Raw genomic sequence first — 17,935 nt, 5'->3', positions numbered from 1 at the left:
CACTGAATCGCACACACACAGTTGCACTGGGTGAATCCTTTTGCTGGGCAACGCTTGTGCTATTTTCATTGCCATCTTGCTCTCGGATTTTGAGGGAGTTTGTGCTAGTTTTGCGGTTTCTTCTTATTTCTTGGCAAACTGAAGGAAAGTCATCTTTGTAGGTATATAATTTAGGTTTAGAATTAGTTGCTGTAGTACTTTAAAATATGACTATTTATCACACATAATCATCTACAAGAAAAATTGGGCTTTTGTTTAGTAATATTATTAATATTTGTATTAAACTATAATCATCTAATAAAAATATTGTAGCTTTTCTCAACTTTTGCAATAAAAAAGCGACTTTTATTTTGAATTTCATTTTTTATAACTATTGTTTTCTCCTCTTTAGTGCTTCTTCCTAACAATGCAGCTTAGCTTTAGTGGTGAAGCTGTGTGTGCGATACGTAAAGAAAAAGAACAGGCCACACGAAACAAACACACTCGCAGCCACTATTTGTACTAGGAACTCACCTGAAAGGGACGAAAAAGCTGTGCGTTAACATCCCGATGAAAGTTTTCTCCATCCATACTATTCGTTCTTTGCGTAAAGCAAAGCATCCTTCGATTTTCTTTTGCTCACGTTCCAATTTAAAAAGCATCCTTCTGCTTGCTTGGGTTGAGTTTTTCCACCCCTGTTTGTTTGGTGCCAATTTCTGCCCGCCCGAATGATGCTGTCATCCTGGTACGTGCGCTGGATCACACCAACACCCACAAACACCAACAACCATACATACACAAATGCACACCGTGACACATTGCTGGACCGACAAACGGATGGAAATTCGATATTGCTTTGGTTTTGGGCAAATGAGCAAAAATCTTTGAAAGCAAACGGAAAGGAGCTCGTTTGAAGTACACAAGACAGAGGAATTTAAGCTGCTCTGTGCATTACTGTGTCACCCGTTTTGTTACTAGAAATGCACCACTCACACACAAATACAGATGCCGCCCCCACATACACACACACACATACTCGCGCGCACCATCGGTTGGTTTGCAAGAAGCCACAGGACAGCCGTCAGAATTGTGGAGGAAAAATCGATAAAAGTACTACACAAAAGTGTCAAACTGAAGGCAGTGAAACAAATTCTATACTCGATTGGTAGGATGTATAGATACACTTATGGGCAGATAGATCCATATTACACGAGTTAGCGATAATAGGGAAAGTACACTTTTCACATCGTAACTTATTTCACGCGCATTAAATGTTGCTACGACAACAATTGCAGGAAAAGGATCCAATAAAGGTCAGGTTTCGTGTTTGGAAGAGAGGAGATTGCCACATTTCAAACTTGCCAAAGAAGGAAGTGTTGGTACAGTGTTATTATAAGAAAGAACTCTTAAATATATGGCTATAAACACAGCACAGATTCATCACTTGCTGACTGTTTTCTAACTTGGACATCGCAACGAAATGCTTCAAGGATTTGCCACAAACAGCGCACACAAATTGTCACACAGCAATGGATGCAGTGAGCATATTTCCGAACCAACTCTTATCACTTGTTGGGAGAGACGTACCATTACAGTGAGGGAATGTATTTACGATGCCGCCGAACAGTGTCACAGTGCCACCAGCAGCCGTGTAACCGTGGGGCCACTTCGGTAAAGCTCCGACGCACACACACACGCACACACTGGCTGTGCTGGCGATGTGCGAAACGTTACGAAACGACTACACCGAGTGTGTGACCGATACTGAGAACGAGCCGGAAAATTCTGAACCGTTGCGCTTGATGATGGTGGTTGTACGGTGAGTTGCCACTCACACGCTGAGTGACTCATTCAGGAAGAGCGATGCGCATGTCCTTACGCATCGCACACGACCACTGTTACACACGCACGCAAACACACATTCACGCTCAGTCCGTGTGTGAGTGAAATAAAACGCGGGGCTGGAAAAGTGTGGTGATTTTCCTTTTCGGTTTTCCCACACCGCATGACCGACCGGGCGTCTCCACGGGGTCACTCAGACCCGTACGAGGGTAGGCAGGGAGATGTTTTCGTCGTCGTGGGTGTGTGAGTTGTGTGAATGAAAATGCAAAATTCATCCGCGTAGGGGAGGGGTGGGTTTGGACAAGCCAGTGTGTGAATGATGACGACCGTCACGATGATGATGATGAGTGGATTCGAGTAGGGATTTTCTCGTAAAATCTCTCGACATAAAACGATGGATTTGTGGAACGGAGGGGGAGGGGGGGGGGGGGGGGGGTTTCCCCCCGAAGTGGTGGCGGTCGGGAGAGATTGCGGGCAAGAGTGAATGCGAAAAAGGAAATCACACTAAACAATCAGGCCAATCCAAAGGAAAAAAAAACGCATGGAAGGGAAAAAAACATGCAAACGTTGTTGTTTTTCTGTTTGTACAGTGGGGAAATGATAATAATTTCTTTTCGCAAAGAAAAGGTTCTGTTTTGGGTACTTTCAATTGTTCTTTTATTGTACTCCTTGAGTCGGGTAAGATGCTAAATATAATGAAGAAAATCAAATGACCTACTTCTGATAGAAATAAAATATAAAAATTGCAATTAAAAATGATTTAAAATCAATTTTTTCAATAGAAAAATATTATTTTTCTCTATTGTCAATTTCCCGCCAAAGTTAGAAATCAATTTCGGCTTTTGTGTATGTCCTTTTAACATTTAATGACTGAAGATACATATTTTGATATTTTTAAACATTCTTACTGTTTCTCATTTCGCCCCTATTGTAATTATTTTCAAAACGAATGAACCATAACGAAAACTCGCAAAAACAGTGAAGCGTGCCAGAAAAAAAAAATAGTATTGAAAGCGTGTAATTATTTTTTTTTCTCCCTCCCGCTCCATTAGCTCTACGCCGTACTATATATTACGCTACGCTACACAGGCCTCCGTATTGCCTCGAGGTGCATTTCTTCGTGCTGCATTCACTGCTGCAGTCCGCCCAGACGCGGTGCGGTTTAATCGTGTTGGTAACCAACCCGGATGGAGGTTTTGGGTGGGTGTCTGGGGGGAGGGGGAAAGGAAAGTAGCCGTCGGGAAAGACAGGTGGACAAAGGCATAGGATCGCGTGGAGGCAGTTTTTAGTACTCCGGCTCGCGTAGCGTTGCGTGAAAATCGATTTTACGGCGATACAAATTCCGGCCTACGACGACGTCGAACCGTTGTGCTCTTGTCCGCTTTTTCCCTCCTCTGTGCGTATCATCTTTCCTCATTATAAACGAACAAACACAAATACACACACGCATATATCCATACGAACGCATAGCACTCAGGTTACGCATACTTTCGTTTGTCCCGTATCCCAGACACGCGAACGAAGGAACTCTCCGTACACGCATCATGTCGTCTGGGTGGATTGAGTGTGAGGTGTATGTGGGTGTGTGTTTTTTTTTTTCGGTATCAAATTTTCCACAAACATTCGTGAGCGTGCGCGTATGCTAGTGAGTGCTTAGCGCTCACAAACACGCAGATGATACCATTTAATTGCTCTCGGAAGCGCTATGACAACTATTGCTCGTCCTTTGACATGTCCGCACCACAAACAAGTATGCGTGATACACACACCAACAATCTACTGCTCCTGAAGGTACTCAATTCGTCTGCACTCATGGCGATTGTTTTATTCGACAAGTAGAAATGATTATTTTCCCTATTTTTGTTTTCCATTGCTCAGCACAACTTGCAGCAGTGTGTGTAGACATTTTGCAATGGTCACTCATTTATCTGGCCCAAGAAAAGTTGATAAATCCGTGGCGGCCATATTTTACCCTCACTCACTTTCATCTTTCAAATAGGTCTAGTGTAATTATGAAAGCAAGCTAGCGCCACCTGTTGGTTAATAGCGTAAATATTATGTTATTTGTTTTAAAAAGTAAAAAAAAAAGAATGGGGAAAAGGTATTTCAACCGAAACTTTGTTTTTGAACTGTGCGAAAAAACCTTGAAAATTAATTAATAGTTTATTTTGTAATACTAATTTACAGACGTTAAAGTTTATTGTTTTGCTGTTCATTCCACATTTCCACTAAGGAGCTTGTTCAATTGATTATCTTTCAATAATGCAGATGGAATTAGTTTTTCTAAATGCACACTAACGTCACCCATATTTTGGGGGACAGTTCAATGTAGAAACATTTAAGAAACTTTTCCTTGATATAGAATCTTCAGAAGCTTGAAAGATCAATCAGAGAACCAACCCAAGCGACAAAATACGCTTTAAACGCTTGGCAACCGACGTCGTATGATCGTCGTCACGGCATACAGCGGAAGTACTTAAACGACAAATATTGCATATTAATAATATTAAAAAGTTGAGTTCAAATATTAGAGTACTGAGAAAAAAAACTTCACTTTCTCCCACTCATTATCTCATACTCATTCTCACTCATTGCTCACTCACAATACAATTCTGCTATGTTTATCTGTACATGCTGCTATTACAAGCTCTAAGTATTGAATAAAACTTTTATTCTAAGCACTCCTACCTTGACTGGTGTTGTGTTTGAACAGGAACTTCAGAAGTCATATGTGATCCATTTAACGATTTAACCACGCTGCCTTATAGACATGCGATCACTTTTTGTATTCGGCACGATTCTTTTGAATGGTTAGCACGAAATTATTGCTCTGGTATGGTCAAAAAGAAATGTTCTCAGCATTTTTCAGGACACTTATTTTTAACAGTTTCTTTGTAAAACATCGAATAAATTACCTAAATTGAGCACTTTCTTACACCATTTCGGATAACAAAAAGGTGCGAAAGTATTCCACAAAGCTTTAGTGAATTTACTTATGACTATGATAATGTAGTTCAATAGGGGATTTCTCATCAGTTATCAAACATTATCTTGAAGATGGAGTTTAGTGGACGTATATCAAACGATTGAGCATTGACCATCACGAATATCATTGCATTACAACGATTAAGAATAAACGAAGACAGTATGTTTTTTATACCTTTAACAACCTGATAAAAAGGAAAACAAATCCTATGCACTTTGAATATGTTTTATTGCTGCTTGGAATGGAATACTACATACAGACATACATACAGACTATCCGGCTACCGGTAAATAAAGTCGCAGAAAGCCACAAATGGTAGTCCTCTTCTAGACCTCTTGAGGTTGTTATGCCGATAAAGAAGAAAAAGAACAATTTAAATTGCATGGAATCATGCATGGAATTGCATGGATCTTCCTCACAACGACTTTTCCTGTATAACGACTTGTATAATAAACTCGTTATACGAAACTTGACTGCAGTTGACTGATTTCAATAATATTCTCTCTTCAAAATTATTCTTTTGCAGCCGGTGGTAAAACACGGACACCACTGTAGTTGCATCTTAATATGAATAGTAAACCGTTCATGCGCCGCTTGATTAGCTGCTTCATTCTATAAATAGCCACAGCGCCTTATCAGCGTCGATAGTTCACCGACGCTGAGGGTCTTTCAAACGCAATACGATGGTGGCTGATACGGAATGAATTGCATTTGATGCACTTGTGGGCAATTCGCGTATTCCAATGTTTGATTTGAAATTGTTTTTCCAAGATAGAAATTATGCTATACACTCAACTAATGTTAAAAGTGTCTTATAGTTCGGGGTTGTAGTTATAAAACGTCCCCAAATAAAACACTTCCGCCATGAAGAATAATTTGCATACACCCCTACAACCGGCAATGGTTTGCAGTGGTCTCGAAACTACGCACCCTGGAACGTGTTGCTGCCCATTTCTAGTGCGCGTTCGTTTGCGATTAAAGTTTTTTTCTCCCTCCGGTAACTATCGCGGATGAACCGGTTTGCGATGCACATTCGAACCTTGGGATGCAACAAACGAAGCGACTTGGGCAGCGATGGGCACTTTTGCAAACGCTGTAGTTGGCGAGACCATTTCAAACACGATAAGACTGCAGTTTAAAATGCCATCTAGTGCAGATCGGCAGTCGCGTACCGGTGCACTATCAGCTTGGAGCATTGCGCGAGGACGTAAGTGGTAAGTTAGCGAAGCGGTGACGACGGGTTGCAGCTGCAGAGGGTGTGCGCGAAGATTACGGCGAAGTGGTTTCCCATATCACTACGGCTGCACTTACGAGAGCTAACGTACGAATGGTGTGTTGCATATAATAGTGCGGTAACATGCTCGCAAACCTGTGAGCAATGTGCAATCAATGAATATTTTTGTAAGGTAGAGTAAAATCTGCAGTATTAATATGTGTCTTACTTCTTAGTTAAAAATGAGTTCTTTATGCAAATCGAATGGGACGCCCGATGGCAGACTTTCATCGTCCATGTTTTCCATGATCCAACTCAAGTAACCATCGGTGTTGAGGTAAACTAGCGGATAATAACGACTGCATCCTCTCGGTACGATCAAATCAAAGCCACGAAGAAAGGCTCTTTCAGCGGACTGTACCTTATGAACCGTATGGAGTGTTGCACCCGTAAATACACCGAGACACTCATCGTCAGGCGTTCGTTTAGATATAATACAATAGTTCGAGATGCCCACGGTAAATCTTACTGCCAAACCCTTCCAGCGCTTATGACACTCAGCGGGATCTACATATCTGCTTCCTACGGGTAGAACGCCGTAATTGTATACCGTGTTGCTCGTAGTAGCCATCACCAGACCCGATGTGTCATAGCTGCGGATTTCGTCCAAGATGGGAAGGCAGATGGGTTTCACATTTGGTAGAGAGGTGTCCACGGGTGTGGTTAGCTTCACCAACGCTAAATCATTGACGTAGTTGGAAAGGTTGTACTCCGGATGGATGGTGACGTTTTGTACTAAGATGCGTTGAAGTGGAAGCGCACAGTCTGCACCCGTTTCACCTTTAGAACATTCCCTTCTAGTATATTGACTAATAACACCGAACACCACGTAATGTCTGCAATGAAACGGAAAAAAAACTCTGTTGGTAAGGGTACGCATCGATCGACCTACATACTTACTCTTGCTTAGTATCACTGAAACAGTACGCCGGTCCAACGGCGTACCATTCGCTTATGAGCGTTACGGAACAACGGCTCACATTGAAAAATGGCGCATTTGAGACGACATTCCCGATCCACGGAATAGGATAGCTATTCGATGGATCACTCAGCAGCGTATTTATCCCGCAGTTGCTAAAATTAAACAAACTTCGCTTGGTTGTGTTGACTTCCAACGGTGGCAAAGTAACTCTCCCATGATCGACGTTACTCGTAACGCTAGGCAACGATGTATTGTGCTCTTTCAACTGCACTGTTTCCACTATCCAATCGAGATCCGCCATCAGCACCGTGGCGAACAGATACGGACCGTAGATAAGGTCTGAGAAAATTTTCTCTTCATTCGTATCCATGCCATAAAGAAAGTAACGCGTACGTCCACCAACCCGTTCCGGCCGCTGTAACGTGCTGCCCAAAGCAGAGGCTAATGGTATCTGCCTGTAGTTTTCCGTCTCGATCGCACACGGAAAGTCACCGTCGAATGTGACCAAATGTTCCTGCAGCAGCATTCGTTGCTGGCAGTTCAAATAGTCGATCATCGTTAGCTTCTTGCTTTCGGTGTAGAACGATTTGTTCGACACTAGAACGACCTGGGTCGGTTGGCGTTGGTGCAACTGCTCCATAAACGGGAGGCATATTGGTCGGATGTAGGGTATGGAAAAGTTTGCCGGTTCTAGCAGCTCAACCAGCGCGAACGTTTGCCTTGGATGACCGCTCGGTGGCAGGATAACGTTCTTTATTTCCACCATTTGGTGCGTTACTTCGCACACGGTTGTGTAGCAGTTGGAAGGGTCCTCTAGATTATACCTTCCCAGGATAAGTAAACGCCTAAAATGTGAAATTCATTATTAATAACACTATTGCGGGGGGGTCAAAACAAATTACGCACCAAGTTGTATTGTCCTGTACACTACGCTTGGGAACTATAGCGTACCATTCGCTTATCAGCACTGCCAAACCTTTCGTCAAAGATGCATCGTCCGTAATATGTTCGGCACCTTGGAAAAAGCCAACCCACGGAAACAGGATGGCCTTTCCCAAGTTTTGCTTGCGCGTGGCCGGCAAGCCACAGGTGTCCATATTGAACAGGCGTAAATTTTCCTTCCCAGGTTGCTGCTGTAACTTGCGCCACTCTGTGTCTAGGGTCTGCTTCGGCGTGGTCACTATTGCAGGTTTTATCGCTTCAGCTTTGTCCAGAATGTTGTACCGCATGTTGTACAGCAGCCAGTCCATATACTCGTCCATACTGTTGTAAACCGGTGGCGTTTCTGTGGCACAACCCAACCCAAACAGTTCGAATCCACGCATAAAGTAGCGTTCCGCATCGCCAAACGTGCGCAACTCTTGCAGTGGTGCTCCACTTTTCAGGGAGTTGCATGTGGTGTCATCTTCAGGTGATATTTGCGCACAGAATCGCTGATTGTGCCAGCTTATATTGAACCCCAACTCAGCGTACTGGGCCTTACAGTGGTCTGTACTCACGAAACTCACCGGATGACTGGTGTATGATTTTGCATGCGTCGAGATCGATGCGACGGATAGGTTCGACATCTGATTCGTACGGAGCTCAGGAATCGCCGGTATGCAGATGGGTCTTATGTTCGGTAGCGTCGTGTTGGCTGCGTTTAGCAACTCGATCAGCACGACGTTGCTAGCAAAACTATTGCTGTCGTACTTTGGATGTGTGATTATTCGTTCGATTTGCAACGTTTGCGTTGAGTTCGGTGGCGATTCGGAAGTACCTCCGAGTAGAATCCAGCGTCTGAAAAATAATTTAAAACATGTAATCAAACTCGGTAATAGTGCATTATCATCTGTACTTACTCAATGCCATCACTCGCGAAACAATGTGCAGGACCAACAGCGTACCAATCGCTTATTAGCGTTACCGTACAACGTGTGTTCGGTGCACTGTCCGACTCGCCAGATAGGATGACGAATCCAAGCCAGGGTAGTGTCCATCTAGTTCCATCGTTGAGCTGCGTGGAAGATGTCACACCACACGTGCCAAAGTTGAACAGTCGTAGCTTTTCTTCGTAATCTATATCGAGCACATCGTTCTCGAAAGAGAGTACACGGTTGTCCACGTACTGCACAACCCATTGGAAATGTTTTGCCACATCGGTGTAGGCGGTGTACTTCAACGGATCACAAAGCCCGGTATTGCCCCGCAGCGGTATAAATGACACCAGACCGCGCACGAACCATTTGCCACCGACTTCGAAAAACATACCGCCACCACTATCTCCATTGCACGCACTCACACCCATCTGCCCTCTGCCACAGAATATGTCCGGGGTCAGGTGAGTGCCGAACACGGCACGATCACTTGCGATGCATGTTAACGCATCCACGACACCGATCAGCGCCTGCTTTAGCTGATTCGATACAACATCCTGCTCGTTTAGCCCGAATCCAACGATGGTACCATTTTTGCCTACGAGCGTCTCCTGATTGCTGTCCATGGTCCAGAGGCATACCGGCTGTACGTACTTCGTCATTGTGATGTTAGTTGACAGCTTCAACAGGGCAATGTCGTTGATAATGCTCGTTGAACCGTACCTAGGATGTACTATTATTTCCAGCAAATAGTGCGTTTTTGTGTATTCGTTCTCTTCTGTCAGATCTAACTGCCCGACAGTCACCGTGATCCGGTCCAGAGGGACTTTCCCATTGGCGGTGTAGACACAGTGAGCAGCTACAAGTGGGAAAATCACATCGAATTAGAATTAATGCTAATAAACAAGTCGTAGAACCCTACAACAGTGCAACCGTTGTACTGTTTTTATTTCATCAGCCAATTACGCTGGTTACCACGGTTACCAAGCTCATCACATTTGTGTATCACGGAAGCTGTTATGTACGGAGAATGCTTATCAACAGAAGAGTATGAGTGCCTGTTTCACCTACCTGTGAGAACTGTATTCTCATCAACGATTACGCCTCCACAGGCGTATTCGTTCTGAAACTGCTGTTGATGGAAGATAGCCACATGCCATGGCCAGTGACCTGCCTTAGCATCAATGCCATTGTGTATGAGGTACACCGATTTCACTCTACGTCGGCCACACGTTAAACGACTTTCTTGGCCGAGCGATGAAGGCACGCCACACAGCAAACCAAAAAGCACTAATAGTTTTGCGACCGTACAGAACCTCATATTCACTGAAACTCACGCCCGCACACACTGTGGCATTGGAACTTGCTCTATGCAGATTCAAGATCACACTGATCGTTCGATTGCGAATGAACGTCTGCTCCGTGCCGTTTTATGAACTGAGTGAGTGATCCCCTCTTGCAACGATCGGCTGCGATGAAGCGAGATAAACATTGCGTTATGAAGTACGTCGTCTTTGCAGCTAAACAAGTGTGAGTGATACGCTGTGAAACCCTTCACCGGGTAAAACGGGTTTTGGCGGCTGGAAAATTGTACTGTGGTAAAACCGGAAACAGGTTTTCATAGAACCGCAAAGTTTTTAAGAAGAGACAACAACATTCGATTTGATGAAACGTATTTGGATATTTTTATGAAAGCATAAAAATTAAGTGATAGTCGCCACAACTAACGTAGAATCACATAGATGTTCGTCGCAACTCACACAATGTTGTGAAGTGATTTAACTTACTTTAAGAACAGTTTCAATCTAGTCTACATCTCACCGCAAGCGTTTTTGGAGTCATCATTTAGTTCCTGGTGCTATTATTTTCGGATATCTACAATCATCATCTTAAGTCTAGTTGTACCTACGAGTTCCAGTATTTATTTATCTCCGAGCCCAATATCTTTATTTATCTCACTGTGTAAGATTTCTCAAGAATTTTGACAGAATATATAAGATTCACATATCATAACTTTCAATAATGTTTAGCAATTGCACGTACAACTTCATTCCATCTTTATATATTTCAAAGAGATTGTGTAACCTTAACGCAAAAATTATACTGCAACACGTATCTTCAATCTCACCAAAATCCATCCAAGGCATACCGATTATGTTTGATAAATAAAATTGATCGTACATCATTTCGAGGTAAAAATCAGTTTCTTTCTCAAATCGTACGGCAATCCGAGCTGATAGCTTCTATCCTCCATATTGTCTAATATCCACTCCAGGTGAAGATCCGTATTGATGTACACCAACGGGTGGTATAGGGTACATATTCTAGGTTTGATCTCTTGAATACCGCGCAGAAAATGTCTATCTTCCGAGTTCATCCGTTGAATCGTATGGAGCGATGAGCCCATGATGTAATCGTAACATTCCTGATTGGGCGCTATTTCTAACCGAGTACAAATTTTGTGGTTTTCTATGGCAAACTGGACGGCCATATCATCCCAACGTTTTTGACATTCGGCGGAATCTATGTACCTATCATCGACACGGGTTATTCGATAGATGGAACCGGCTTGGTTTTCCGCTACCTCTACCAAGCTGGATGTATCGTAGCTGCGGACTTCATCCAACAAGGGTAGACAGATGGGTTTCACATTGGGTTGTGATGTATCGACAGCTCTTGCAAGCTTCACCAACGCTATGCTGTTACGAGAGCCGGAACTATTGTAGTGTGGATGGATGATGATCTTTTCTACTGGAATTTGTTGTGTACGATAAATGCACGACGCTGTGCCCTCCGTCTCGGTACATTCCTTCGGTGCATCGACACTGTTAACTCCTAAGAGCACAGAGTAACTGAAAATTAAAGGCAATTATGATTATTTGTACAGAATTAATCAATTTGCAAAAACGAAACTTACTTTTGGCTGTTACTGACAAAACAAACCGGTACACCGACAGCATACCATTCGTTGATTAATGTAACGACGCATCTGTAGTCTTTACTATCACTGAGATGGACGTCACTTGAGGACAGATATCCCATCCATGGAATGAAGCTTCTGTTCGTCGTTTCATTACTAACTGGAATGATTCCACAGTTGTTGAAATTAACCAAGCTGCGCTTGGAAGAGTTTTGTATTGGCGTCACGTTCACTCGTGTAGGCACTGTGGTACGCTCGGGCTCGTAGGGAAACGTTAGATTCAGCTCTTTAAACCTCATGTTATCCACTACCCAATCGAGAAACCGTTCGACATTGGTGAATAGCTCCGGTAAGTACGGCAACTCATTGGAAAAGTCTTTGCGCAAGTTGATGCCTCTCAGGAAATATTTCGGATGTTCATCGAATTGCAGTAATGCTTGGAATGGAGCACCTGCATTTAACAATAATTGTGCTTGTCCACGTTGAACCGCATCCACGGCACACCATGGTACGGTCTTTGCAGAGGTTAGAAAGCCCTCTTGGGCCAATTGCCGCTGACAGACCGTTGAGTTCAGCTCGGTTAATGATTTGTGCCTAAGGTAAAAGTCACCCGCCGTCACTACCAAATCCAATGGCTTACTCTTGAGTAGATCCCGTATAAATGGCATACATATAGCGCCTATGTTAGGCTTCGTAAAGTTGGCCGGCAGTTCGAGCTCAATCAATGCAATATTATAGTTGCGAGGATTTTTACTATAATTTGGATGGATGGTAATAGTTCTGATGGCTGCTTCCTGATACTTATATTGTGGACAATCATCGCCGACACATTCTGCCTGTAGTAACAGATTGTACATTCCAAAAATGACTGAACGCCTGAAATATACGAAAAATGTAGTTTCGTTAACATATTTATAATGGAATAGTAAGAGCAAAAGTTTTTCGGTAAACACTTACCAAGCCGCTTTTCGTTGCACCGCATGTGCACTTGTCAGAATGTAATATTCGCTTATCAGAACTCCCGCACCATGAGTTTTCACGCCTAGACCCAATATGTCATCCAAGCCCCAAATTATCACCATCCAGGGATGGATGGTGATTTCGCCTATACGCTCATTTCGAAGCTTCGATATACCGCAGGAACTCATGTTAAATAGACGCAGCTTCTCATTGCCCGGTTCTTGCTGTAGGCTTAACCACTGAGCATCTAAAGAGTTGTTAACGGACCTAACTTCTATGCCCTCGAGGTCCGCCACGTTATACCTCATGTTGTACAGTATCCAGTCCACGTATGTCTCTACGCTGTTATAAAGGGGCGGTACTTTCGATTGACAGGCGGTCCCAACCAGTTCGAACCCGCGCAAAAAGTATCGTTCCTTGTTACGCAATACTATCATTTCCTGCAGCGGAGATCCTGCAATCAGTGATCTACAATCTTGATCGTCCTGTTTGTTTGATACTACGGCACAGAGTCGTTTGTCCTGCAAGTTTAGCGTAATGTTGTGACCAGCGTACTGTCTCACACATTCGGTGGAATTGAGATAGGTGACGGGTATGTTTTTGTAGGCATTATTTGACCATGCGCCGGATGCAACATGTAAATTCGTCTTGGAGTTTGACCGGAGTTCTGACATTACAGGTATACAGATAGGCTGCACGTTCGGTTGCGTGATGTCGGCCGGGTACAGAAACTCAATCAATGCGATATTATCCACCGAACTGTTCGTTCCAAACATTGGATGCTTGATCACCCGTTGAATGCGTAACGTTTGCTTTGCCGCAGCACATAGTGTCGTGCCATTGCGATCGACACATTCTGGCGTTGTGCTATGGAATGCGTTCCCAAATAACACATAAGCCCTAGAAAGATAACATGTGAGGTACTTTATCTCTGCATCAGGTTCAGAGTAACGATCTCTTTTTCAGATACTTACTCAATACCATCGTTTTCGAAGCAAAACGCAGGACCTACAGCATACCATTCGCTTATAAGCGTGACCAAACACCGCGTCTTGTATTCGTTCGTTGCTCGGACAAATCCAAGCCACGGTAATGTCCAGTTGACATTATCGCTAACATATGTAGACGACTTCAGGCCGCAGGTCTCAAAGTTGAGCAGTCGTAACTTTTCGTCATAGTCTATCTCCAGCACATCCGACTCGAACGACAGTACCCGTTGGTCCACATGCTGTACAATCCACTCGAGATGCTTCGCCACATCGGTGTAGGCGGTGTACTTCAACGGGTCGCAAATCGTCGTATTGGCGCGCAGCGGTGTAAATGACACCAGACCGCGCACGAACCATTTGCCTCCGACTTCGAAAAACATACCGCCACCACTATCTCCATTGCACGCACTCACACCCGGCTGTCCTTTGCCGCAGTACATATCCGAGGTCAGGTGAGTGCCGAACACGGCACGATCACTTGCGATGCATGTTAACGCATCCACGACACCGATCAGCGCCTGCTTTAGCTGATTCGATACAACATCCTGCTCGTTCAGCCCGAATCCAACGATGGTACCATTTTTGCCTACGAGCGTCTCCTGATTGCTGTCCATGGTCCAGAGGCATACCGGCTGTACGTACTTCGTCATTGTGATGTTAGTTGACAGCTTCAGAATAGCAATGTCGTTCATGATGCTATTTCTACTGAACCCGGGATGCAATACTATCTCCCGCACACTGTGTGTCTGTATGTGTTCGCTCTCTTCATTTAGCTGGATGCGTCCCACGTGCACCACTACTCGATGCGCTGCCAGTAGTCCTCTTTGTGTATGTACGCAGTGAGCCGCTTCGAGGGAGAACAAGAGTTCAATGTACATGTTTCTGTCGCTAATGGGAGACGTCACGTTTGCATACCTGTAAGAACCGTATTCTCATCCAGTACGGAACCTCCACAGGCATAGTCTTGCTTTCCAACCTTTTGATGATAGATTGTCGCATGCCACGGCCAGTGACCTGCCTTAGCATCAATGCCGTTGTGTATGAGGTACACCGATTTCACTCTACGTCTGCCACACGTTAAACGACTTTCTTCTCCACGCGTTAGCGACACCGCACACAGCAAACCAAACAGCAATAATGTTCTTGCGAGCGTATGATACATCATATCTAACTGCGGAATCTAAACCTATTCTAAGCAGAGTCAAGATCAAACTGTGCACGTTCGATTGCAAAATCGTACGTCTGTACTGTACCGTTTCGCACCAGTGAGTGATCCCCGATCCGGCAGCGATCGGTTGCGTGATTATGGAAGTAAATCAACGCAATCCGATCGGTGTTAGTACTCTGTTGTAGTCTGCTTTGAAGGGCGCATGCATGTTGTGCGAATGCCGGGTTGCGGTAATTCCAAAAACAGGTTTGCCGGCTAACACATGCTTTCAGCAGTCATTCGCTCTTTATCACTTAACTCAAAACAATCGAGCAAGTGGTTTGTTTGCCGTATGCACCTCGTCCGCTTATGTGTGGTTGGATGAATTGAATTGTAATTATAGCATTAGATTGCAGATGTCTGATTTTCTGAGAGAAAGATTAGCTACTTATTGAGATTTAAAGAATTAATTGAAGAATTGTTTAGAAGCCGCCAATTGTTAAAAAGTTTAGATGAAAACTAATTCGCAACATACCTGGACCTAACCTGCAAACTTTGAATTGCCACTTGTTAATACGTCTAACGTCGTTTTTTACGAAGCCCACTTTAGCGATGCAACGCTACCGATAATCACCGGCCGAGGCTCTGATCGGCAGATTGGATTGGAAGGGAGGGAGCGAAAAAAAAGTTTCCACAAAGATGAGATGCCGTTTGATCAGCAGAACGACCGGCAGGGGACAAAAAGATAAAAACCCAACTGGGATTTAACTCGTGAAGGTCTCGAATACCGTACGAAAAAACGCCTAAGATCGGTACGTTCGAGACCACAGCGAATCGATAAAACTGGTCGGCTAAATTCGAACAGGTGAAAATTGGGCAGCCCATCGCTGGTTTCGGTTCCGAACAGTGGGAAAAGTGGGGGAAGGGCACGAAGAGGAACAATCAAACATCTTATCATGGGACTATTTCTTTTTCTTCTCACCCCATTTGATTGACCAAACGACCCACCGGCATCGTGTGGATCCGTCTTATGAATCGAATGGGTGAAGCATCATTTTTATTGCACACCCCTCCCCCTACATAGCCCGTTCCCGTTTAGTTGTTATCACCCTGGCAGCGTGTGCACCTGTACGAGGGGTATGTGATTGATAACGTTATTTGACACCCTTCAGATAGGTTCGACGAGTGCGCGCTGGTGATGAGGGTGTGTAATTGAATTTTGCACCTAGGGTGCAAACGAGAATTGAACCCATGCTCGCTATGGCGCTGTGCTTAGGTTTTAAAACGAAGAATATTTTTTTAAACAGATTGCATACTTTGAGGCGTATTGCTGATTGACGATTGACAATAATTGTTCTTACTAATCATGTGGCACTTTTATCATGTCACACTGAAATTTTTATTGTTTATTGTATATTTTTCAGGAAATTACCATTCATGATGTTATTACATGTACTCTACTACCAGTGTACTCTTGTTCAATACATCTTTTTATTTTTTACAAAACACATGACCTATTTTAGAATCTTCGTTTGAGTATACAGCGGGAACTGGACAGAACCAAACGATTATCCGATGCAGAATTACAGTGTCACACCTACCAAAGAACAGAACTGTTGGAACTCAAAGGCCCGTGAAGTTGGCTTGAAACGTGTCATACGCTTTATATCAGCTGTACTGATATAGACAGTACTCAAAAGTATGGAACCTTGGGACGCAAATTCTTTATCCGGTTAAAGAAGTAAAAATTGGAACAGTGCTCTTTAGTTTCCTAAAAGAGTTTTGAGAGTTTTCTTATCCATAATAGTCATCTTCAGGATATGATCAGTAATAATCTCCTTGGTAATCTCCTAGGAGAGGTTCTTAATATCTCGAACTCCTAACTCCGAATGTCCTAAGCTAAGTATCTATGTAAGTTAGCTTATATGAGGTTATTAAAAAAGCCATTAAGTCTACAGCTCTACGGCTGAAAAAAAACTTCAGCTGAAAAGAAAACTTCTGTATGTCACTTATAAGGAATCAAACGCTATTATATCCTGATATTGTGCCTTGGGTTTTGGGAAAAATTAGAATAAAGGAACGAACCTGGATCAGGTCAGAAGATCGTAGAGCCTTCGAGCTGTTTCTACAGAGGAAGCAGGCGCATCTGTAGACACTCCTTGAGATAGATCTCCTCGTTTACAGTCCCGACGGTAACGTCCTAGCACTATTTCGTTGGAGCACATGAACCGATCGCTCGACAAAAGATGTATTTTTTAGTAAATTTTGTAGGATCGCTAATTTTGTAGGATTGTAGGAGGAATTATCTTATTTTTTTCGAATATTAAATTTGACCTTGGCGGTGAAGAACGATTGGCAACTTTCACAATTGCCGGCGTATTTCTGTGACTGAGCAACAACTTGTTGCTTTACCGTATTTCCAGCTTCTTGCCTTTGTCTTTTAACAGGTCATATGTTTTTGTAACACTGCTGTGCTTAAGCACGCATAAGGACGCGCCATCTAAACTCAAGAGTTATGACTCACGTGTCACTGCGGCATCGGTAGGGCGAAAGGAACCAGTAACCAACACGCAGACACATGTGTTCATGTTCATGCATTAATAAATCTGTACCGAAGTTCGTACAATGCGTCGGAATGCGCTAATGATGTTCGGTGGTGTGAAAGGTAAGATTTAGCCGTACCAAAAGCCTATCACTCATTGTTGCTTTCAACCAAATTTGGCCTGGATTGTCGTCGACGCATGGTTCGTTCTATACAGCCAATGTAAACAAAAAGCGGACGCCCGGTGGCTCACCGGTAGCTGTCAAAGCTGTATGCAAAGCTGTCAAGTACGCGGAACGGAAACAAAACCAGATTGGGAAAGGTTGTTGCATTTTGGGAAGGATGGAAGGAAGCGGTTCAAAACTATTGTTTACCGTTGCCAAGGCAACGGGTCGATCACCGCGCTGTGAATGCGTTGTTTGTTTCCCTAGCGAAACGTGTCAGTCTTTCCAAGCCATTCGGGACGTGCTGACAGACATTTTTTTTTCAGGAGGTCGTGTGTTTGTTATATCTCTCTTT

At 43.6% G+C, this 17,935-nt stretch overlaps 2 protein-coding genes across 2 annotated transcripts; both read right to left on the bottom strand.

Moving 5' to 3' along the window:
• Nucleotides 1-6,252: 6,252 nt before the first annotated feature.
• Nucleotides 6,253-10,179, bottom strand: LOC128718625 (uncharacterized). The gene is made up of 5 exons (XM_053812247.1): nucleotides 9,930-10,179; nucleotides 8,844-9,717; nucleotides 7,909-8,781; nucleotides 6,981-7,847; nucleotides 6,253-6,916 (listed from the first exon to the last, which is right to left on the bottom strand). Exons 1-5 carry the CDS (start codon nucleotides 10,177-10,179, stop codon nucleotides 6,253-6,255), a joined length of 3,528 nt encoding a protein of 1,175 aa, XP_053668222.1.
• Nucleotides 10,180-11,040: 861 nt separating this feature from the next.
• On the bottom strand, nucleotides 11,041-14,892 carry LOC128718624 (uncharacterized). Its single transcript, XM_053812246.1, has 5 exons — nucleotides 14,643-14,892; nucleotides 13,713-14,574; nucleotides 12,736-13,638; nucleotides 11,776-12,654; nucleotides 11,041-11,710 (listed from the first exon to the last, which is right to left on the bottom strand). The coding sequence occupies exons 1-5, from the start codon at nucleotides 14,890-14,892 to the stop codon at nucleotides 11,041-11,043; spliced, it is 3,564 nt and encodes a 1,187-aa protein (XP_053668221.1).
• Nucleotides 14,893-17,935: the final 3,043 nt, after the last annotated feature.

Source organism: Anopheles marshallii, chromosome 2 (genome assembly GCF_943734725.1).
Source record: "Anopheles marshallii chromosome 2, idAnoMarsDA_429_01, whole genome shotgun sequence".
In the NCBI taxonomy this organism is placed as follows: Eukaryota; Metazoa; Arthropoda; class Insecta; order Diptera; family Culicidae; genus Anopheles; species Anopheles marshallii.
Note: the sequence above shows the minus strand (reverse complement) of the source record. Positions and strands in the feature narration are given on the sequence as shown.